This window comes from Leuresthes tenuis, unplaced genomic scaffold (assembly GCF_036924035.1).
Source record: "Leuresthes tenuis unplaced genomic scaffold, fLeuTen1.0.hap1 SCAF_6, whole genome shotgun sequence".
Taxonomy (NCBI): Eukaryota; Metazoa; Chordata; class Actinopteri; order Atheriniformes; family Atherinopsidae; genus Leuresthes; species Leuresthes tenuis.
Genome location: NW_027325360.1, coordinates 18,257,934 through 18,281,535, shown reverse-complemented (window position 1 = coordinate 18,281,535; position 23,602 = coordinate 18,257,934). Strand labels below are relative to the sequence as shown.

The following is a 23,602-nucleotide window of genomic DNA, read 5'->3' as shown; positions in this document are numbered from 1 at the left end:
CTAAAATATAAAAACAAGAGAGAAATTCAAAAATATGACTTTATTATCTACAGCAATTCAAATGTTTTTCTTTACATACATTCTTTATGATTTTACTTTTAAAGAAAATTGTGAACCAACAACTGGCCGCACTGTTGTATTAGGTTCATGACACAACATAATTACTCTCAATACAGTGTAAAAGAAGGAGATGCCAGATAAATAATGGAAAGCTTAAAAATTCCTGTCTGAACGCAGACATCAGCCTGTGGATGATTTACTGCAAACATCAGTCTACAGCTACATATGTATTGCAGTAAAAAAACACAAGAACTTTATTGGCAAATATCAATGCGAAATCTGATGCAAATGCAAAGCAAAGATAGAAATAAACTATATCTGGGAGCCCATTCTCAGTATCACTGTTCAGCTTTTACTGGACTGAAATTTCATTTTCAACAAAAACATGATCTCAGTCAAGCAAAAATCATTTAAGAATGTAAAATTCAGGGAAATTCAAACCACTGTGTTAGACTGGGGCTCAGTAGTTGAAGCTGAGCCATAAATGTATCAGTTTTCAATGATCATTCAGCTTTGAGTGGGCTGCTCATAGACCAATGCAGCATCGAGTGGCGCAGCGCTGGAGTCATAGCAGCCTCTGTGCTGTTTAGTTGCCACGAGACACAAGTCCTGTTCACACCACCTGATGAGGGAAAATGGAAATATATATGTTGAACGAACGTCAATTTTGTGTTTTATTTTTTGGGGGATTTTTTTATTTTTTTGTTTTATTCTGTTTTGAACCTGAGAGCTGCGTAGGTGTCATGTGGAGAGGCTCCTGTCCAACAAGCATGATCGATGAGAAGGGCACCTGTTAACATACAGAGACTCCAGTGAGGTGCAGGCAGGTCAACGTAATGAAATGTAATTTGGCCTATTTAAAAGAATATTATCGGCACAAGGTAATGCCTCGAGTGATCAGTTTTCTGTTGCATCTATTTGTCAATTTGTGCTTTTGTAGCACCCACCTGCATAGATGCGAGCCAGGCTGTATGCCAGGTCTCTGGCTGCTAGTGCCAGGTAGCTGGGTGGTCTGGTAGCTGCTGACTGAACAAACTCCTCCAGTTCAGACAAAGCGCTGCCGACAGCTTTCACAGCTGGAGCGAGTGAGGATGTGGTCGAGGCTTCTGCAAGCAGCGACTACAACGAAATTAAAACAAGTGCACTTCACATTCCTGTTCAGCTCCATCTCAAATTACAATCAGGGAACTTGTTAGACAAGATCTGCTCTCAACTTCGTACCTTGACGTGGGTGAAGTAAGCATGAAGCACCATGCCTGAGCTACGAGCCACACAGCGCAGCACATCCAGGGACAGAACATTCGTAGTTCCCTCCCAAATACTCAATACCTAGAAAAGTAAGAAATTTGAGCTTCAACAGCGAGTTGGCAAGTCTAAAGTAGCAACCTCACCTGGGAGTCACGGAGTAAGCCAGGCAACCCAGTGTCCTCGATGTAGCCCTGTCCGCCAAAGCTTTCTAAACCCTCTGACACGACAGCTACCGCCTGAGACAACCGCAACATGAAAACACAAAAACAATCAGAACATCTCAATACAAATCCGCTCTCACATTTGCACAAGGCGCACACCTGCTTCCCAGTGTACAGTTTGACCACAGGGGTCAGCAGACGTAGGAGGTTTGCATCAAGCTGGCTGGCCAGGCCACTCTCTTCTCTGCCCAACAGACGGCACACGTCCATCACCAGAAGAAAGGCTCCGCGAGTCTCCACCTGTCCAGGTCAGGAACAAGCGGCAATTTGGACATTTTGGGAAATAATAGAATGAGCAGTTTGTACACCCCCACTGCTAGCTTACTTCCATCCTTGCAAGAGTCTGCATGTGCAGTGGGTGGTCTTTAAGAGGCTTTCCGAAGGCAGTGCGGCGAGTGGCATAGTCACGGGCCAACTGGAGCACCCTGTGAAAGTGAGCAAATACACACATTATTTACTCTTATTCATCGCGTGCTTTTAGAGATCAGCGCAGTGGGTAGAATGAGGGATGTCCTGCCTTCTCATTGCAGCTGCTGCAGAGACGCTGTTGTGGATCCTGGTTATGGTTAACATGTTCGCTATAGAGGCAACCCCTCTCCCTTCCTCCGAGAGCTGTTGTTGGAAAGAAAACAAATTTGGATGTCAAGAATTTTGAAACATTTGATACTGATGATAATTAGATGGAAAATTGGTTACTTGTTTGTCGTATACTAAAAGACACATTTGGTGTGTCTATCAATAAGCAGTGAAAACTCCTTTGGAAAGTTTCCCAATAAGGACATTTTCTCTTCATTTCTCCTTTTTCTAGTATCTGGACATTTCCCTAAACTGTGCATTGGACTGTGTATTGTAGTCTGGACTTGACCAACACAGAAACTGTTCATACAGATGAGATGAAAGAAAAACTAAATGCAAGGCGAAACAAAGTCGTTTATATTGCGAATTACTGACACAGCTCCTAACTTCTTTCAGCTCAGTGTTTCACGTTGCTGGTCTTTCTGGCTGAGTTAGTCCTGCCCTCAAACAGTTTAAAAGGGCGCTGAGTAGGATTTTAGAGATATCTCGAGGCAAAGTTGCAGAGCGCAACCAAGTGAAAAACTCCTCCTTAACTTACCATTCCAAACATACAGGATAACCTGTTGTGGCCGCAAAAAATGTTTTAAAAAAATTCATTATGTATAACTTATTTTCAGGTAACTGTCCCTCACATTTATTACTACTGACTGTTAGCTATAAATTTGTTCCGTCTCTTCTGAGGGACGGGAAAGCTGGCCTCTCTCCGTCTGCAACACTCCGTGTTTTCTATTACATATCGGTAAAAGTGGAATTTATTGGCAGTCCTGTTTTTAGTTTTGGTATCATTACTTTAGTTTTATGGGTTCTCCTTAAGGGAGAGGCTGATTTGAATCCTGCAGTAAGCTGTCATAGAACGGTTGCTGTTTAGTGGTACTTCACATGCATGGGTTCCTCTGAGCCATGGTTAGATTTAGAGAAGGTAACAACACCAAAGACCCTCTCCAGAACCAATGTTTTATCAGTCTTTCGTGAGCTAAAGTGGAAACACGGCGTAACATGACACACTCCCCAAAGAGCTCCTCCAAGGTAAAGAAAACACAACAAGGGCTGCTCTTTTTAGGTGATTCTACACTGAAAATAAAATGATGAAAATACGTCAAACTTTTGTAAACAAGTCCCCAGATCTCTGTGCTGTCCAGAGTTAATATTTCTATTCAAGGAGGAGGAATTATGCCACTTATGTAATAAATACAATTGTTTGTTTTCCGAACTCGGTTCAAATTTGGGATTGCGCTCACAAGTCCTGACAGGCCTCCAGAAGCTGACCAACCACAAGACAATAAGCTCCTAAGAGGAAATATAGCCTGCTTCGACCTCAGCTGCATGTCTTTGAACACATCTGAACTGTCAATCATGCTATTCTACTCTCGCAGAATAAAAAAGCTAAAAAAAAATTTAAAAAAAAAATAGAAATAAGCATGATTGGCCTCCTTTAAGTCTTGGGCTACCATTCACAGCTCGTGACATCACACCATCTGGCCAGATGCTGCTGGTGTTTGAACGATTTTCTTAGTTAGTGGGGTAAAACAAAAGTTGTTTTCTGCATCTCAAAAATGACAAAATAACCTATAAAGTGTTGCCAGTCTTAAGTTTTTGCCTCTACTTTTCAGCAGCTTTTTGTTGCAGAGGTCTGTCAAACAAGATCAGTGTGAATTTTTAGCAGAATAACAGCAGAACCACACAGCATGTTGGTGTAAACAAAGTGAGCTGAACATTTTTTCCTCACACAGCCGTTGACCATCAAAACGCCATAAAAGGAAACGGCAGTTAATCGTTACTGTAATAAACAATGACCGTATCCATGTAACGGACCCTGTATGCAGGCAGGCCGTCCAGCAGTAACTCAGCAGTCGGCATCTGTCGAGTTCCCAGCTTGTCTTTCAGCCTCTGAACCTCTATGCCCCTCAGCTGGCCATCCGGATCTCGACTCACCTCCGCATAAAAAAGAGACAAACCCTTGCTACCCTGTGACAAAGAGACAAGCACACACAGTCAGCAAAATCATTCCACAAGCCAGTCATTACGTGTGGTGACAGAGGACAGAAGGACGGAAAGAAGTCAGCTGCACCGCTGTGGTTGCTCCTGTTCTGTCCTGCACTCTGGCCAGTGTGAGAGTCATGTCTGCGTCCGTGGCAGACGTGAACCACTTGAAGCCGTGCAGTTTGTACGAGCCGTCAGTTTGGGGAACTGCCACCGTCTCTGTACCGCTAGCTGAGCACAATGAGAAGCAAACAGAAAGCAGTGGCTGTGAGAGTATTTAAACAAAGTATTTCTTGTAAACATAACTCGTGCGACAAAAATAAAACGGGACGACAAAAATAAAACGGGACATCAAAGACTGATAAATACAATGACATTTTCCTCAGTTTCACTTTGTGAAATCTTAAAAAACTGGCAAATCAAAAACCAAAGGTGTCCCGTAAAGTTTGGGTTTAAGTCCAGTTCTCTTCACAATTCACAATAGCATCATATCAGTTTTTAATGACGGAAACTAAGTATATGTAGTTCCTCAGGGACAGAGTTGATGAGCGCGCTCATTTTAATTTAACTGCAAGCCAAAAATGCAATACTGATAGTGCTGAAGAACATAAATATCTTGGAATTTGGGAAAACTCACGTCCAGATATCATGTAGATTAGGGGTCGGCAACCTTTAACACTCAAAGAGCCATTTGGACCACGGAAAAGAAAACACTGCGAGCCGCAAATACTTTTTGACATCTAAACTGAAGATAATGTTTTTTCACCTTTACGCTTTGTATGAACAACTAGAGTCTAGAGTTTCTTCTTCAGATATTTTTCTTTTCCTACATTTCTCCATACGTGGGGTTGAAAGTCTCGATAAATGCACAGCGTTTTGTCGGGCATATTATTTTTATATTCGGCGAGTGTGACACATACTTTGAGCAACGAAAAATATAAAATATCATTTTATTCTAACATTTCAAGATCACAATAATCTTCCAGTTTAGAACTACAAAAAAAAAAAAAAAAAACGAACACAAATAAAACACACTTCAATTGGATACTTTTTCATTTATTTTCCCAAGCCACGCGGAGCCGCAGCACAAGGATGAAAGAGCCGTGGGTTGCCGACCCCTGTTGTAGACGGACTGATTGAGACATAAAGACAAAACCTTCATGCTCTTGGATTTGGTTCATCATTCCACTCACAGGTTTATTAGTGGGGAGGCTTGTAATACTCATGACTTTATGAAAAAGTGGGATTAAGTTCTCTGGCTATGAGATGTGAAAAACATTCACTACTGTTACTCTATAAAGCCCTTATGAAAAACTACCTTCATATTTAACGACATTTCTAGACTGGTGCTCTGGACCATGCATGACTACATCAAATGACTGGCTTTTATCAAAAGAGCCTCAGGTCTGTACTAAGCTTGGAAAAAGAGCTTATGATCCAGTCTCGTGGGGCTCCTTAGAAAACACAATGAAAATTAATTCCTTGATGGCCCTTGATCATTCTGAATTAATATTGGCAAGTATTATTGTGACTGTAATTGTTCAATAAGAATATTTTCTATTTTTAAGCACAAATTCCATTGCTTGCATGTATTGATTGATCGTTTTGTATAGTTTTTCCGGATTTTCACACAAAGGTTTCAGCTATCTTCAAATATTACCTTTACGCTGTGACTTGTGTTGTGATTTGTGTTACCTGGTGTCATTGTAAATGAGGGCCATCCCTCAATGATGAGCTGCAACTCTGTCAGCTACACACAGTGCACTTAATGCAGGTGACACTGGTTCAAATGGGCTAGTTGTAAGTGTCACTACTCACCCACGTCTGATCCTCCTTGTCTCTCCGTCATCCACTGTCCAGATGTCCAGAAACGTTCGGGCTGTCGGGTGGTCAAGCGACTGAAAGCCTCTTCTACCGGCCACGATAAACCCATGGACTTCACATACAGAGCCAGACAATTGTCATTAAGCTTAACTGATAAGTAAACAATATGAATACATCCACTAGTTAAAAATCCTAGTTCATCAGTGAGAAAGGCACAGTGTGCTGATGTGGAAACCTAAGTTTGACTTTCTAATGTACGTATTAAATTCAAGTTTGGATGACAGGCGGGAATTTTTTCTACATTATGTTGCACATCACTCTCTCTGTGATGCACAAGTGCTTTTGTAACAAGACTTTAGATTTAAGTGATCAGGTTGCAGGTTGTTTTGTCTTCGGTAATATCCTGGATGTGATATCAATCTAAGAAAGTCACAAAATCTCAAATAAGCGGCAAAACGTTTGTGTATTAGCAGAAGTTTCTTCAATTCTTTTCACCTTTTCCATTCACCTTTCCTTTTCTTTGGATGTGAGTGAAAAACAGCAGCTGGCTTTTGCTCGGCATGTCAGCTTGACTTGTGTGAGCCCACCTGAATGACTTTGGCAGCTCCATCAGTCATGGCCAGAGGGCAGGTGTAGAGACCGGACGAGGGGGAGAAAACATACAACTTGCTCATCTGGTACACACGGCTGGGACACACAAAAACTAAATGAGTCCAAACAGAAATGGACAAAAATGGGTTCTTGAACTGCATTACAGACGAACCTCCATTCTCCAAATGATCTCTCATAGCCGATGGCAACCAGTCCCTCCTGTGCAGACAGGTGTTTCATGCGTTTCCAGGCCGCAGAAGTCACAATATGGTCAACTCTCCGACCCCAGGGATCAAAATGCACCAGCCGTGGAGGGTTGGCCTCGCACTCCCTACCCCACCCGTCCACTTCTTTTGCCACACGCTCCCCGAATGCTCTTAAATCTGAGAAAACTGCCTGAGAACGAAACAAAAGTAAACACAAATAATAATCTAGATCAGGGATGTCAAACTCCGGTCCTCGAGGGCCGCTATCCTGCAGGTTTTAGATTTTTCCCTGGTTCAACACACCTGATTCAGATGAATTGAATCTCTTCAAAACATTGTTACAGTCTGCACAAACCAGCTAATGAGGCATTGATCTCAATCAGGTGTGTTGGAGCAGGGAAATATCTAAAACCTGCAGGACAACGGCCCTTGAGGACTGGAGTTTGACATCCCTGATCTAGATTATCAATAAAATCTCACTTTAATTGCTCAAGAGGAAGTATCCTGCTCAGCTGTTTTAGCCGTCTCAAATTCAAGTGCTTTTGGTTTAAAATGATGTTTTGAATTTTCTTTGTGACTGGTGAGTGTTTTAACTTGGAAAATTGCTTGCGAGGAAAAAAACTAAAGTGTAAATATGTGCCACACATAAGAAGATTTGGTTAAATTTAATAAATGTGACAAAATATGTGGGCAAAGTTTAGGTTCAGTAGGTTCTTTACGACATATATTCTCCTTTTTCTGTTGATCAATACTGGACCTACTGCTTGTTGGCACAAGATTAGAAGACTACATTTCAGTTCAAGGAGCCCCTTTCCTTTTCCTATACAGCTACTAATTTGGAATCTTTTCTAAAGAACTAAAGAGGAACAAAAATTAGCGTTGCATTGGGTCGTTTCTATTTGGTATACCTCTTGGGGCAGGTGTCTCCTCAGATAAGCTCCGAGCAAGGCATCTTCCAGAAATGGGTTCTTAAGCACTGGTCGTTCCTGAAAGAAGGAGCCGATCCTGGCTCTGGTGAATGGTGGATAACCCACTGCTGCCTCCCACAGTTGATCTTCATCAGATCTTCTTGTGCCGGCCTCAGCTACACTGGCTGATCTGATGTGGACAAGTGTCCGGGCAGCACCACCCTGCAGCCTGTGGCAGCCTCCAGCTAAATGTCTGTTCAGAAGGGCTGAACACACTGACATGGCTCCAGATCTCTTTTCTGGACAAAGGGAGTGAAAACAATTTTGTTAAAAGAAGCACCCATCAGTCATTTACAGGATGAGCTCCTCTTCAGGACTGTTGGTTTTTATTTACTTAATTTTAATTTTTTTAATTTTACCCCCCCGCCCCGCTTTAAATGTATTCTTGTTCATGATTCACTATCAATTCTAGTTGCCATTAGTTTTATTAGTTCAATGACAATAACAGTCTTCTGTAATAATATGTAAACAGCTTACGTCCAGACCCACGATCGCAGGAGTGGGTGAAAGTTCATTCAGCTCCGTTGGTCATTTTGTGCAGATGTTCGTGTTTTACTAATTTTAAAAAGTGATAACCAGTTCTGTGTCTCATGCAGACAAAGAGAAGTTAAGCTGACAGTCAGCCTAGCTCTGCTTCATGACGTGCTATTTTCTCTAAAAACCCAACAACACAGCAGTAAACAACCTCAGTGCAACACGAAGCAGTTTCAACGAAGCTGTTCACGAAGTGCCCTATAAGTAAAAACTTTACGCAACTTTAAATGGACCGTCTTCTTTGACACTGAACTATATCCACGCCAAACCTAAAACTTTAACAATATAAAAGCTGAGGAAGCAGCCTTACCTAATGCCACTCCAGCAGTGTTTTTATGGCAACAAAATGTCGCCTTCAAAACTGAAGTCGAGCTGGTTCAAACGGTTCAAGTGTTTTAATGTTACAAGCAAATACACTCACAAGTCCTGCACGATGACACTCCTGATTTTAAAGGTTATTCAAGCCGAAGAACACCAAATATCATAGAAGAAATTACATATTACGTCACTACATACTTTATTTCGCTAAGGGACTTCAAATTACTTGTGGGAAGGCTGACTGAGACAGTCAGTGGGGGTCTGCACATGTACTTAACTTGTTATTTTTCATTTGTACTTTGGCAGCTTGTATTAGTTATCCTATATTTCGTGTTTTGTCTCATGTACGGTCAGTTAGTCTGTAACTTTGTGTTTTGCTGCTGCCTATCCGGAACAGTTCTCTCTTGTAAATGAGACACTTGGTCTCAATGAGATTTTACCTGTATAAATAAAAGTTAACAACCTAAAAATATTCACCACAAAGACTAATAATTTACAGATGGAGGTAGGCGCTAATTTAATCATTTTGGGACCTAAAGACATGCCGCCCTCTGCTCCACTGTACACAAGATTAAGGCTAAGTACACGTGAATGTTGTTGGCGTTTAATTTTTTTTTAACTTTTCTTGACATTACTGACAGGTTATTTCATCAGTTGCCTGCACCAAAACCTGGATTTGCATGATGACAATAGATCTGCCAGATAGTTCACAACTGAAATTAATCTTTTTAAAATTCATTTCCTGCAGTTATCTTCAAAAATAACGCCTGTTACATCACACCAAGTGTCCAAGTCTGTGAGACCTCCTTAGTGCACGCTCTTCCAGGCAGTAGCAAAAGTAAATCACCTTTTCTTTCACTGTGGATGAGCTTTTACCTCTTAATCCCCCCCCCGTTCTTTGTTCGCATTTAAGTTACAATTTGTATCACTCCACCTGAACCTGTCTAACAGAAAATTTGTTGCAAGTATTTCACAGGAAACTCGGTCTGGGTTGTCAGAAGACACATAAATGACGACTTCAGCTAAAAAATTGAATGCTCTTAACACAAAAAAACCCCCAAATGTTTTTACAGCCTCACGCTGTTTTTACATCATCAGACAGATGTGTCAAAGTAAAGTGTTGCTGAACCTGTTTTATTGTCTAAGATTTGTCAAAAATACAGCATCTTTTGTTCCAATCAGAACAAGACTGAACGCATGCACCGTTTAATAAAACATTTTCGTGACATGTTAAAATCTTTGCAAAAAGAAGGAGACAGGCACTGAATAATTATGAACATACAATTCTGCAATGAACTAAGATTGGTGTCTTATTCTAAAAATAAACACTGGACAGTCATAGCTTAAACATAGAGTGGATCTGAGGGAATATACTGATAAAACCCAGTAAGTAGTACATGTATGTGGATGTAGAATCTCACACAGCTGCTTAAGATCAACTTGCTTCACTGACCAGGATGTAGGGAGATGAAGGGCAACACTGATGTTTGTTTGGTTTTTTTTAGTGTACAAAAATAAAAGTTAAAGTTTAAGTAAAGAGCACAAACCAGTTAAGCCCGAGTATAGAGCGTTGCCACTCACAGCGGTGCAATACTCACCCGATGGAGGACCAAAACGGGCAACAAATGTTAACCTGTCACGTAAGTTGACCATATAAAACAAAACAAAACAAAAAAAATAAAAATTGCATACATTAAACCTACACAAAGTTGCTCCAAAGTTCAGCTGGGATAGGTGTTTTAAACATAGATAAACACTCAGTCTATAAGCAGGTATATAAAATGGACTAAAAGGAAAACCACAGGCCAAGAAGCTAAACAACGACGAAATAAATCTAACTTATGATTTAACAAGGGAAGGGATCAAGAAATGAAAACATCCCCAAATATTTCACAGCTAAATGCACAAAAGCAAGGGTCCTTGGGGAGTTACAAGCATAAGACGGCTGGACAGCATCAAGTCATTTATGTACATCTTCCATTCTGTTATATTTCTCTTCTGGGACTTCTTTAATCACCCTTGGTAAGGAGGTCCTCTATGTAGGCATCAAGTTCATCATCTGTGTTTATATCAATGTCCTAAAAGCGTAAAAAGACATGTACATTATTTTGCACAAACAAAAGACATAATTATTCACTTTCTGGAAATGATTCATTTGTAAAATAATGTGCAGGACAGAATAACAAGTCTTACTTCCTGTACTTTTTGCAGAAGTGCGACAATGTTTGTCCGTAGTTTCTGGAGCTTCTCGTCTGCCTCCTTCAGTTTGAGCTCAGTGCTGTTGCTCTTCTCCTCCACAGCTTTGGCCCGGGCATCAGCTCTGCTCTGGTATGAATTACACAACGACTGGAGACCCGACTCATACTGCTGGAAATACTCTTTCTAAACAGAGGATAAAAAAAATAAATAAAAAAAACAAAGACTGGTGTTATACCAAATAAAGACGATCATGTGATCATCATCTTGAATGTGCACAGCCGACAAACATTTCCTTTCAGATTTAGTTCTCCTTACGAGACTCATCTGACTGATCTAAATTTTGTCGATCTTCAGGTAAAGGAACAATCTGGGAAATCCTGAATTACTCATCTCACCAAGGGAAAGGTCACCAGCTCCTCAGCTGTCATGCTGTTAACATCATCCTTAGGAATCCGAAAAGCGGGAGGGAAGAAGTAGCGTAGCATTGTCCTGGAAACATGAACGGCACAGCAAACACAGCAGCATTAGCAGACTCCAGGGAAGAATGACTGAAACTTTTGTTGTAACGCTACAAATTCTTGAAAACTAGCTCACCTCAGCATGGTGACCAGGCTGTCAGTCACCTCGCGACTGGTGCCAGGCTGAGTGGTGTCTGGCTCCATGGGTGCTGGACCTTTCTCAGTCTCCTGTTGGGTGTCAGGCGTCTGAGAGATTGGAGACGGCGGCCGCATCAGCCGAACTTCATCACTACCCTTAAACACCCTTTACAGAGAAACGTTTAGGACATTATTCATCTGTCAAACAAAATAGGTTTAGAATACAGCGATCTTAATATGGCATCTCACCATCGGTCTTTAGGGGTAGATCTTGGTACGTAGTCAAATTTAACTTTCCAGCGAATATTCTGTTTATTCGCCTCCACGGCGATGACTTTGCCAGTGTACCACTCCTTATTGACCCGGACCTCAACCAGCAGACCCTTATCTGTCAGAAGGAAAGGAGAAGAAGACAGAGCATTAAGTTGAAAATCCTCTTTGTTTGTCTGTAATATTCAATTAGAGCAATACATCATCTCACCTTTCTGAGCGTTTTTAGTGTCAGACTCTGGTTCCTTCTGTGGAGCTTTCTCAGGTGCCTGAAAATACAACAACTTTTACCACTACAGCAGCGGGACAAGTGCTTCACAGAGAGGGTGGAGTGATGAAATCATCATTAATCCTTGTAAGAGGCCCCAAAGTGACCTCAGTCAATAGGAAAGGATGGCATGCTCACTTGAAAAGAAGTGTCGAGGAAATGCTTCAATTTCAAAGAGAGAACTGTTAATGTTAACATAAAAAAAAACACCAACAGGAGCTGAAAGATGAGTTCTACTGATTGTTAGAAGTTGAGAGAGCAGATGCATCCCACTTTTATCTGAGAATAGCAGATAGCGGGACCAATAAAGCTACCTTTTCTTTAGCCCCTTCCTGGTGCGTGGAAATGGATTTAAGAACAGAGGTTGGTGTGGATGGTTGCTGCCGTGCAGGAGTAGAAACTCCTTTCTTCTCAGGCTGAGATTGTGTTTTAACCTGCAAGGTCAACAGCAGACGGGTTCTGATTGGTGGTTCAGCTGGAGGTTGGATCCTCCAACACGGCAGGCTAATTAAGCAGCGTTCACTGCAGTTTTTACAAATGCAATCAAGATTTGTCCGAGAAACACAATAGCACACAATCAGAAAATGCAATGTCCACAGGATGGACATGTGTTCTCACGCCATTACCTTGAGTTCACCATCTTTATGCAATTGTGCCGCTGCACCAGCGATTGGATAATCAAACTCCACCCACATCCCACTTGGCTGATCATATTTAACTGTTTAGCTACCGCTTAGCTTAATCTTTACATATAAACTCCTGGGTGAGCCCACCTCACAGCACTTTGTGTAATAACAATATTACACCAGAATAATCCCATTGTTACACCTATACTGTCAAACTACCGTCATACAGAAGTTTGAATAAATCATTTTCTTAATCATCACCAGCATTTGGAAAACGATTACCATGAACAGTCGACAGTTGGGGAATACGGCTCGCCTTTCATTTGTAGCCCTGGTTTATCTTCTGTGTTTTAGGGCCTTCAGTGAATACAGACACATTGTGACTGTAATGAACCTTTAGTGTAGAAGTTTACCGGTGGTGGTAAAACTGTGGTGTTTATGGGCAGAACCAAAACAGCAGTGATAGCTAACATGTTATAGGACTGATGGCTGACTTAGATGTGGGCGAGGTTGGATGGCCCGACTCCACCTTCTAGCAGATCTCAGCGTGAGGCTGTTCTCTTTACTTGTCGACCATTTCAACAGATAAGACTCCAGAGCAAAACTCATTACAAATCTGCATTTCTACCAGACACCGAGAAGGATCTACTCTCATGAGCATTGTTTGTTTACCTCGTCCAACTTGCCACGTTTGGGAGGGGGGGCCTTCTCCACCACTTTACCACGGTTGCTAGCAGCAGCGGCCATCTTGGATTTCTTTGTCTGTGGTTCTTCTTCACTCTCTTCCTCACTGTCTTCCTCCTGCTCTCCTTCTCCTTCTTCTTCCTCCTCCTCCTCCTCCTCCTCTTCCTCCTCCTCCTCACTTTCTTCTTGCTCAATTATTCTCTTGCGCTGTCCAGCAGCTGCTGATTTGACAGATGATGCTTTGGTAGAGGCCTGCGGAAAAGACAGTTATGAACATTTGATACAATTTTCAATCAAACACCTTCACCAGGAAAACTTTGGAGCGCCTCAAACCTTTAACTTACTCGTGAGCTGCGGCTGGGTGGAGGCGTTTTGGCTGTGGCTTTGGGAGAAGGCTTTGCTGCAGCTCTGGACCTGGATGGTTCAACTTTAGGTGGTGGGGGTGGGGGTGCGGGCGCTCGTGTGGGGCGCTGAGAAGCTGTACGCGCTAGAGGAGCACTTGGGGCATTTTTTAGGTGAGCTGGGAGCGGTGGGGAGCGCGGGCGAGTTATGGACCTTTCAGATGACCGAGTCGTCTGAATAAGCAACACAGAGAAGGAAAGAACGAGACTTTGGGTGAAAAAGATCATCACTAACAGCAGTGTAAGTGCTTATAAGGCCTCCTCAGTTCACGCTAGAGGCACACACTCATTCCTTTAATATTTCTGTCATTAATGAAAGCATATTGTGACCTTAAATGACTTTTTAAAGTTTTTTTTTTTTTTTTAAGTCCAGTATAAGTTTACTTCCAAGAATAAAAACATCATTTTAGAATATTTCTGATGAGTGCAGTAACTTTTCTGTGGTTCCAACAAAATGATCTAAGATTAGTCACAAATTTGACAACAGTATGGGGAACATATACCTGAAAGGAGCTCTCTGTTGGTTTCATGCTGACTTCGAGGGGTAGCTTTTTTACATCTGCCGCAGATTTGATTGTGCTGGTTTTCTGATTAAAAGAAACAAAAATACTTATGTCCAGATATACACAAAAGACGAAATGTACAGAAAGGAAACGGCAACAAATGAAGGAGATACCTGCAAGGCATCTAGTTTCTCCTGCTGCTGTTTGATTTTCTCTGCTAACTCCTTCTGTTTGTCCTCGGCTGTTTGTTTGTCTTTCTTTAAGACACCAGATGGTAAATTCTGTTTCTGTTCGAGAGCATCACACCTAAAAACACAAGTTTATAGAGACACTACATTCCACGACACTAGTGACAAAATGGGCATGCAGAACACGTGCAGTATGAACATTTCAACAAATACTACAGAACAAACAAAAAGTCTACAGACGACTCCAATAAAAGCTCACTGTTTGTGTACCTGTCCTGTTTGCTGTCGGGGTTCATGAGACACACCCAACTGTCTGGGTAACGTTTATCCACTGCATCCATTTTGAAAGGCAGCGTTCTCCACTTCAAACATTTATCTAAAAATAAAATGCGTGATCAGTTAGTCACAAGCTGTTACTCTGTTGAGCTACGGTGGACTGCGGGTGCGAGCATGAGAGCAGCTCACCACACTGAATGGTGAGTGGTATCTCCATTGCGCGACGTCTCTTGTATCTCAACTCTGATGATGGAGGTGCAGACCAGCTGGCAGACAGATATCCAAACTCATCCCAGAACTTCACGATGCCTTTTTGGGCTGCACAACAACGACAGTAAACCAACATTTCATACGGCAACAAAGGTTTGTTAAAAAGAAACAGAAACAAGTTGCTGTATGGCTGAAGTGTCTTGTTTTTATTCGTTATATTCTTACTCCTTCTGATAGCAGCTGAGTTCTGATTCAACGCTTCCTCTATCACTTTCTCTCCCTCTCTGGAAGCTTGACTTGTTGATGCCGCTTGTATCAACAGGTAGGGACGTGTATTAATTAAGATTTTAAGAGAATTACTACTTTTCCTGACACATTTTATTAACACAAAACCTTTCGTGCCAGATGACTGGAAGCCTTTTGCACGTTTCCTGGAAGATGGTTTTAGATCGAGCGACAGCAACAGAAACAGAAACTTGATTATACAAACCAATCATCCACTCAATCTACCAATCGTTGGACCTGCAGAAAATCCCCAGGGGTGTGGAGGTGAAGAGGTCAAGCTTCACAGCTCATGTGACCGCTTCCATCCTTGGTAAACTTACCAATGTTAGTGTCCTTCCAGTATTGTGCTAAATGTTCCCCCATGGATTTCAGTAAGTGTCGATACTCTTTAGCGTCTGCAAAGTCTTGTTTGTTGTGCGTAGGCTCCAGAACCAAATATGGGACATCGACAACTCCAACCACACCACCACACGCCCTTGAACACACAAAGCACATTATTATTGGACGTTTACACTGAAGAATTCTACCACTCTGTCTTTGTGCCTATTACTTACATGCCTCCTTCCAACTGAGGCCCCGTCTTCTCATACATCTTAATGAGACGTGAACAGTTGTACACAAACATCCCATCCAGGTCCCTCTGTTCAATATTCACCCCAAATATAAAATTTAAATCCTTTGGCTCCTTTAACGCCCTGAGGAACAAGAAAGAATTGGAGACAGAAAAGAAACAGACAGCGATTCAAAATGTTTGGCTGATCTTTTTGTAGCTCAGGACAGCAAAGTTCACAGATCATTCTAGTAAAGGCAAGAAAATATACTATTTTTTATAAGCCATCAGCCAGTAGGAGTAGACTTTTCTTTTAAAAAATAAGATGTGCTGAGTAATAAACAAAGTTTCTGATTGAGTTCTGTCACCAAACAACAAGCCTGCATTCATTTTAAAGCAGCGCTTATTTCACTTGTAGTACAAAGGAAACAACTATCAAACGCTAAAAATTAACGAGGTTAACACAACATTGGTATAAAAAGTATTAAATAACATTGAGTCTCATTTGAAAAAAAACAATTAAATAAAAATAACATACTTCTGTTTGGCTTCAAGATTCCTTTTTCTTAAATCAGCCTCTCTTCGCAGCATCATGGCCGAATCCTGAACTTTCCTCAGAACTGCCTAAAGGGACAAAAGAATGAGGGAGACATCAGTCAGATATTCATCAAAACACCTAAATGACTTATTCCCGTCTTATTACCCTTAAAAAACACCTTAGATCAAGAGAGCTAAGTGTAAAGCTTGTGACAGTAGAGCAGGTATAAGCTCAAATTAGTCACAATAATCATCAAAGAACATCCCAGTTGAGGTCGGTTTAAAGAGAAATTAACATGTCAGAAGATGGGCTTCGAATCAATCCTTTCTTCAATGTCTTCAGGTGAACTTATCAAGATGGACTCTTCAATCATTTCGGACATCTTTAGACAAGCTTCCTGTTTGTAAAAGAACTGACTTTGAAATACTATTGTTGGTTTGCTAAACAAATCCTGGTTGACAACCAAAACACTGCTGCTGCTTTAAAAAGTGCTTTCACCTTCCAGATTAACGTTAAGGGATCTAATTACTATCCTTAGACCCTAAACTAAATACTCGGAAGCAGTTTTCCAGCTTTAAGTATCACAAATAACGGATGAAGATGAGATGAGCACCAACCAAATGCTTTTGTTTCTTTTATTGCACAGCAGTTTATATGTTATTATGCAGATCCCCACGAATGAAAATGAGGTTTTTAACCTTTTAAACGTGTATATATGGTAGTTTTGTAAATAATAAGTGACATTTCATGATTAAAATACGCAGTTAACACCATTGTAAAGCATTTCTGGGACTGTGCACCAGTAGAAGTTTCAGAAACAGCCGGGTGGGACCCGAGGTTTATAATTCATAATTCAATTTATTTCATTACTTTCTCATATCACATCTACTACATATCCAAGCTAAATTAAAGGTTTGTAAATCCTTCGGGGATTAGCCTGAATGAGACTCGGGTGAATCTAAAACATGTTACTGAACGCTAACGACCCGTTCGTTGCTCAGCTGACATGATGAAGGCTTTGTGTTTAGCCTTGGATACACATCCGATCACAGGTAGTTACACATTAAACATGTGGGAACACACTGTTACACCAGGTACGAACACACACCCACTTGTGATCGATCACTGAGGACAGATGATAATAACGAATGAGAGCAGTCCCTACAACCCTGTTCACGTAGATAAATCAGCGTTTGAAAATTGGAGACAAAACAGCCTCTTTGCCTTACCCGTGAGTCTTTTGACAAGTCCTGTCCTAATCTGGCCTCCATTGCTATTCGCTTGCTCTCTGCCTCTCTGGCCTTCTCCTCCGCTGAAATACCGAGCAAAACAAAGTCAAGTTGACTTAAAACAAAAGAAAAAAATAAAATCTAATCAACAGAACACGCCGCTGACTTACCGATCTTTGCAAGGTGATCTGCCTTTTTCACTTCTTGTTCCGCACGGGTTTTGAAACGAGTGGATGTGTATTTATAAACCCTTTCAAAAAACCAGAATAAAAATCAAAAGTCTGGTCACTCGGACAAAAAACTAAAAGTTCAACAATGTACACAAGGACGTTATTTTACCTTGGTTTATAAAGACAGCAGGAGAGTCTCTTAGTCCTCACTTTATGTCCCTGGATGAAAATCCTCATGCGTGGGTCGATGTACAAAACGGCAGTATATGCCCTGAATGACCTCCTCTCTGGCTTCCTGTGAAAGGTACGACCAGTGTTCAGAACATTTTTGACAAATGCAATTGGTACAAAACCCAATTCCTTTCACCAAACGCTGTGGTCTCTTTACTAGACAGCTGTACAAAGTCATTTTGCAATTCAATGACCAAACTTACACTCCTTCAACAGGCATACCGGCCATCAGTATGTCCTGGTGGTCCGTCTCTGCATCCAGCTCTGGTTCTCCATTGTCCATCAGCTTCAGATTATATATGATCACAAGTGTACCTTTTAATCAAAACACAAAGGGACACAACGATCAATAAAAAAAACATGCCATTCGCAAAAGGTCAATATCGGAGCTCTTTTTGAATGAATGAACGTGACAAAGACGATGAGCTCACCGCTGCTGCTCTCTATTTTGTTGAACTGCTCCATCAGCTGCTGCTCGTTTTTAAACGGTGAGTATTTGAAGATGAGCTCTGTCTCTATTGCATACTTCTCAGGATCAGAAGTCAGCGGCTCCTTGGTTTTCAGATCCCAGGAGGGGAGAGGTACGATCACCTGAGATAAGAGCATCAACAAGCTTAAGCATTAATGCCAAGTGCTCGTAGACCTAGTATGTGATGTGTCCCTTCTGGGCTACTGTAGCAGCATGGAGGAGGGGCACAGAGGTTGACCTGTGGCATTTTGAGATACAAACTGATCGTTCTAAATGGTAACAAAAACAATTCTTATTTTCATGCAATTCTTCCCGAATGAAAACGCAGTTTATTTCTAAATCAATCAGATCATTGGGGGAAAAAAACCCAGCAAAAACAAAAAATAAAACACATCCTACGGTCAAACGTTCAACAAAAGAGTAAACTCTAACCTCATCAAGTCCCTCTTCTTCATGGAAAGTCCTTGATAAGAAAAGGCAAGTCAGTGCATTGTCCTTTTTAGTGAACAAGATAAAGTCCTTCCCGATTCGCATCGAGCCCCTGCAGAGAAAAGGTTTAAAAAGCACGCGAGGCTGTCAAAAACCTAGTGTGCCAAATGCATGATTACGAGACCAGGATTTGATGAGGGACTTACGATTTCAAACCATTTCCATACTGGCCAATCTGAGTGGACTCTGGAGAGCGTTTGTTTGATTTTCCAAACTGAATGACATGCATCGCCTCGTCTAATAAAGGAGGACACACACACATCACCAGCAAACATCAGCAGCGCCAGACACAAGGTAAGAAATAAAACTAGTTTAACATTTATTTCTCTTGTTACTAAGTCATACTTACTAGGGTCCATCCCAATACCATCATCCAGAAAACACAACATAAACCCGCCACGCAGCCCAGCTCTGTTTTCTGTCAGAACAACACAGAGGTAAAAGAAAGAGTAAGAGCACCGACTGTGAAGGCTTTAAGGGATTCAGCTGGCAGGTTTCTTTTAAGCGTACCTGTGTAGATGTCTATTCGCGTGGCACTGGCATCTCTGTCGAAGAAATAAAACCATGTCGCAACATTACACTCACACGAAAGATGTAGCTGTTGGTGGAGGAAGCTAAACACTTTGTAAATACTTTGTTGAAAATCATTGTGGGTACCTTGAGTTGTCCACAAGCTCAGCCAAGGCTCCAAATAAGAACTCGTGGGTAGTCCTGAAAACATATCATGAATTATTTCAATACAAAGACAACTAATATGGCAAGAAAAAAAACCAAACAAACAAAAATGTATCTTACTTTTATTTTTTCTTAAAAAAAAAAAAAAAAAGCACCAAAAATACAGCGATATTCAGAACAAGTCTTAGCTGCCTGTTGAGCTGCAGCTGCCAATCAGATGCAATTCTGACACTTTAAATGTAAATACAGAGAGTCTGTTTTTCAGGAGGGCGGTCAAATGATTAAAATTCAGCATTTTCCTGCTCCAAACCACTGTTGCGGGGATCACAATGCAGCCATCAGGGAGAATATATCTTCAAACGCATGTCTCACAATGTAAGTGTGTGGAGGTGCATTTCTCTGCAGAACTGTACCACCCCTCAGCCACAGCTTGCATTTCTTCTTACTTATCTAGCTGCGTCTGGGCTGAGGGTGCGTACACATCAGCCACAGCATGTGGAAGTGATGACTACGAACTCAAAGACTTAACAAACGCTGTGGTGGAGGGAGAGTCGGTGTGTGTATATGCATGTGTGGGGATGGGTGTTGAAGCATTTCTTTAACAAGTTCCACCAGAAGCAAACAGAAATTTGTCAGGTGCCATATATGCTCAAATCACACTGTCCAACATTGAGACGAGCCAATGAGATTTCTGGTTTTGGTATAAAATTCTACTTTTTTTTTTTTTTCTTTAAATCGTAATTTTGGTTGCAGATACAAAGGAAAATGTCCAGTTCGGCTGCAATTACATTACGATCGAAACTGTGAGCTTCACAGCAGACAATGACCTGCATATTACAATAAAAAGCCAACTTTTGGTGAATGTAGAAGAGCTCTGAAGACGCGTGCAGACAAAGTATCATGAAATAAACCCAGCAGATGTGCATTTTCACTTTACTAGTGTACAGAAAAAGAACTTCTAGCATTGCCATGAATGAAACAGTAGTTTTGGGTATGTCTTTAAATCATTATCAAAGCGTTTACAAGCAGCAGATGTACAAGTGTAGCGACTGCGTTAGTAAATAAATAACGCCATGCAACTTTCCTACTCCATTGTTTTCATCACCATTATTCTGATGTAGCAAAAGGGAGGTTTTTTTTTCCATGGCAGTCGAGCCAAATGGATGGAAAAAAATAACTATTAAGTGTTCTCTATAGTTTCTCCTTTCATTTACAGTGGAAAGCACTGAGGTAAGGGAGCACAAAGTCTCTTGAGGTGAAGTGAGAGGTAACTATTTTTATGAGCTTATAAACAACCACTGTCATAAATCTAAGTACAATCGAGCCTTTGGCAGTATGGTTCCAATCATGTCTTGACAGAGATATCTTCATATCTGCTTCTATATGGAGAGGAATACTGCTCGTCTTAGAGGTTTTGGTTTTGTTACTGTTGCTTTAACTCTGCTCACCCTATTTGCTCTGGACAAAGATCTGCTGTGTGATGGTGAAACTAAATGTTAAATAATGACGCCTGTCCCTTGTGGCTCTGGTCCGAGTTTTACACCTATACTTCTTCGCCTTTAAGATCTTGTTGCTTTATGTCCTTTGTTATGAAACTGGCTGCTGTCAGCCTCTCCTGGTTCCACCCAGCTCAAGTGAACTTTCAACCAACCAATCGGTATCAAATCAGAATGTAGTGTCACCCCTAGAGTCAGTGTGTTTTGGAGGACTATACATCTAAATGTCTGCACTGAAAAAAAATGGTAAACACCCAGAAGAAGCCAATCAGAACTCTTTAAAACACCAATAAGCATAAACTTCAAGACAAGACCAAAATACAGGAGCATTTATGACAAGAGCCAAATTATGATAAGTTCCACAAGCCTTTGCATCACTAACTCAAAAGAAACTTGTGATGAAAAATACCTGAATGGCTGGACAGCATTGCTTAAGATCACAATGTGTTATCCTGTGCACCAGTACCAGTTAAAACAACCTGTAAACGTCTTTTGATTTTCATCCTGGCATACAGCCACTGTTGCTCAGACAATAAATAAGTTGAAAGAGGCGACAAATTTACTATAATGTTATATAGACTGTGCGGACTACGCCGTATTTGCTAAAATAAAATAAAGTATTTTTCTATTCTGTTCCATTCTATGTCTAAGATTGCGAAGTAGCATTAAACGCAACTAATAAATATGAGGTTAAACAGGATTAAACTATACAAATGATAGTTACAGCGTTGGAGTGCACCTCTAAAAGCCTTAATGTGAGGCTTTACCTTCTCAGCCCACTACAGTGTGAGTCTTGTAAAAGCCTCAACTCAGGTGAGTTAATATAAGTTGTTGAATCCACGTGAAACTGGGCACCTGTAGCTCAACACTATTTTCAATGCTTTTTGATGTAGTATGAAGCTCATAAGCAGATACCAATGATAGGAAAGGTGGTACTTACGAATTTGTGTGCAGGTACTCAAAGGTAAGCTGAGCTCTGCTCAGGTTGCTATAGCTGGAGTAGGCCATGGCCTTTCGCAGTTACTGCCCGTATCCTTCCTGGTCTCTTATTTGTCTTGTTCCCGACAGACCAGAGCCCAAGATCTAGTCAAGAGCTTTCATCCTAGGAGAGACAGAGAAAAACAAATCACCTATAATAGGTCTTAACCTGCAGTTTCGTACTTCATTAACTAGCGTCCTGGGAAAGAAGTGACACTGTCTAGTTGGGGCATTTTCTAAAATGTCAAAAGACACACTCACGCTCTATTAAAGGACTCCCTGCAGGCAAAACTACCACCGATGTACCACGTGGGAGGCCTGTGTGAGAACAACAAAATGTTGTGACAAGAGCAAAGAGCGTTTTGGGAACAGTGTTGAGTGTGAAGGCATTAACGTGCGTGTTTCTGTCCAAAAGGCAGTTGCTGGTCAAGCTGGCTTTATGTGAATCAATGCTTAAACATGTTTAGACTCAAGTATATTACAATAATATTTTATTATGCAGCAAATGTTACAAATGGGTAAGGTCAGGCTAGTAGCTAGCGGACATTAACGTTTTCTACATAATGTTTGTGAGAAGCGATGGCTAGCTAGCCTCACACTGTGGAGACGTTGAGCTAACATTAGCCCATCCAAGACATTTCTCACGATTTGGAGGCTCGTGTCATGTGACAACGAATTTACAATTTGCAATGCACTTGTATAATAATCACTGAAAGGGGATTCAAATACTTTGTAGCCTTACGTTTTCGCTTCCTTGGTATGAAACAACCCTACAGGCCGCGCTGAATCCGCTCTTCAACGTCGACAACTGATTCTGCTACTCTCCACAAATCCCACCTCTACTTTCTAACAATTAGCCAATAGAAAAGCACTATCTGAAGATTATTTACGATGATTGGACGAGGCATCTTCCTACGTACACAAGTTGACATACCCGTGCACCGGAGATCTCACGGTGTACCAGTTTATGGTGGCGCCAAAATATAGATCAAAAGCTCAAAGGAAAACTCTCACCTGGCAATCCTAATTGGTATCCCAACACCTACGTGTGTTGTTGATCAGTCCTCAGTACTTAATTTTACAGTCAGCTTAACTTGTATTTTGTGAAATGCGAAGTCCTCTCAAGTCCTGAGTGGAAGTTATATCAACCTATCATCTGTACTGCGTAATGAACTAAGAATAGTTTATACCCAGAAATTAGAATAGAGAAAGATTATATCTCCACATAAAAAGCTGAATATCCCAGTCTTTTATTTGGTCTGGCCTCTTATGCCTGTGTTTTAAATTTAGAATTTCGTTTTATTTTTAAATTTTTTACCGGAACAATAACGTTATTTGTCAAACAGCTTGCGCTTTATATTTTTAATGTTTGTGCATGTAATTGTTGTATAATTGTTTTGTCCACCATGACGTGTGCTGCTGCCTTTCTCGGTCAGGTCACCCTTGTGAAGGAGGTCTTGATCTCAATGGGTCTTTTATTTGGTTAAATAAAGGTTTGATAAAACTAAATGAATAAATGATACACGGAAACTATTCACTTAAATTTCCTCCCTGTCTGATTTATTGTTCTGGACTTCAATTCAATTCTTAAACGATATGGTCCAGTTCAAGTCAATTGTAATTCAACTCATTGTACTACAATCACAATCCACTCTAAATTAATTAAAATCCAAATTAGTCATATTCATACTATGTTAGTTTTAAAAGTTGCCTTGCCAAGGAAACCAACAGATTGCATCAGAACA

At 41.0% G+C, this 23,602-nt stretch overlaps 2 protein-coding genes across 7 annotated transcripts; both read right to left on the bottom strand.

Moving 5' to 3' along the window:
* Positions 1 to 34: 34 nt before the first annotated feature.
* Positions 35 to 8,642, bottom strand: LOC140309933 (acyl-CoA dehydrogenase family member 11-like). Of its 3 annotated transcripts, XM_072388009.1 has the most exons (15): positions 8,519 to 8,638; positions 7,615 to 7,913; positions 6,673 to 6,896; positions 6,497 to 6,596; positions 5,904 to 6,021; positions 4,174 to 4,316; positions 3,918 to 4,070; positions 2,047 to 2,141; positions 1,855 to 1,954; positions 1,629 to 1,769; positions 1,452 to 1,544; positions 1,282 to 1,389; positions 1,008 to 1,179; positions 784 to 850; positions 35 to 682 (listed from the first exon to the last, which is right to left on the bottom strand). In XM_072388009.1, exons 2-15 carry the CDS (start codon positions 7,894 to 7,896, stop codon positions 568 to 570), a joined length of 1,911 nt encoding a protein of 636 aa, XP_072244110.1. In that variant the 5' UTR covers positions 7,897 to 7,913; positions 8,519 to 8,638; the 3' UTR covers positions 35 to 567. The 3 variants fall into 3 exon arrangements, with proteins under 3 accessions (XP_072244110.1, XP_072244108.1, XP_072244109.1); XM_072388007.1 differs by having other exon boundaries at positions 1,452 to 1,769; positions 8,519 to 8,642; XM_072388008.1 differs by lacking the exon at positions 8,519 to 8,638 and adding an exon at positions 8,152 to 8,392 and having other exon boundaries at positions 1,452 to 1,769.
* A 997-nt stretch (positions 8,643 to 9,639) lies between these two features.
* morc2 (MORC family CW-type zinc finger 2) lies at positions 9,640 to 22,652 on the bottom strand. Of its 4 annotated transcripts, none has more exons than XM_072388003.1 (29): positions 22,600 to 22,652; positions 22,119 to 22,175; positions 21,820 to 21,981; positions 19,366 to 19,419; positions 19,219 to 19,253; positions 19,058 to 19,126; positions 18,855 to 18,945; positions 18,652 to 18,760; positions 18,182 to 18,341; positions 17,954 to 18,065; positions 17,689 to 17,814; positions 17,520 to 17,599; positions 17,350 to 17,432; positions 16,121 to 16,206; positions 15,587 to 15,727; positions 15,353 to 15,507; positions 14,727 to 14,855; positions 14,532 to 14,637; positions 14,247 to 14,379; positions 14,074 to 14,157; positions 13,514 to 13,744; positions 13,158 to 13,421; positions 12,174 to 12,293; positions 11,803 to 11,860; positions 11,571 to 11,709; positions 11,320 to 11,487; positions 11,121 to 11,214; positions 10,720 to 10,908; positions 9,640 to 10,604 (listed from the first exon to the last, which is right to left on the bottom strand). In XM_072388003.1, the coding sequence occupies exons 3-29, from the start codon at positions 21,885 to 21,887 to the stop codon at positions 10,536 to 10,538; spliced, it is 3,153 nt and encodes a 1,050-aa protein (XP_072244104.1). In that variant the 5' UTR covers positions 21,888 to 21,981; positions 22,119 to 22,175; positions 22,600 to 22,652; the 3' UTR covers positions 9,640 to 10,535. The 4 variants fall into 4 exon arrangements, with proteins under 4 accessions (XP_072244104.1, XP_072244106.1, XP_072244107.1 ...); XM_072388005.1 differs by having other exon boundaries at positions 10,729 to 10,908; XM_072388006.1 differs by lacking the exon at positions 12,174 to 12,293.
* Between the last annotated feature and the right edge of the window lie 950 nt (positions 22,653 to 23,602).

Coding starts and splice junctions, on each gene's coding strand:
- morc2 (XM_072388003.1), bottom strand. CDS start 21,887: ATGGCCTACTCCAGCTATAGCAACCTGAGCAGAGCTCAGCTTACCTTT. Junction 13,745..14,073: donor CAACAGAGAGCTCCTTTCAG/GTATATGTTCCC, acceptor TTGCTTATTCAG/ACGACTCGGTCATCTGAAAG. Junction 13,422..13,513: donor CACCCAGCCGCAGCTCACGA/GTAAGTTAAAGG, acceptor TCTTTTCCGCAG/GCCTCTACCAAAGCATCATC.
- LOC140309933 (XM_072388007.1), bottom strand. CDS start 7,896: ATGTCAGTGTGTTCAGCCCTTCTGAACAGACATTTAGCTGGAGGCTGC. Junction 6,597..6,672: donor AGATCATTTGGAGAATGGAG/GTTCGTCTGTAA, acceptor TGTGTGTCCCAG/CCGTGTGTACCAGATGAGCA. Junction 683..783: donor GACACCTACGCAGCTCTCAG/GTTCAAAACAGA, acceptor TTCCCTCATCAG/GTGGTGTGAACAGGACTTGT.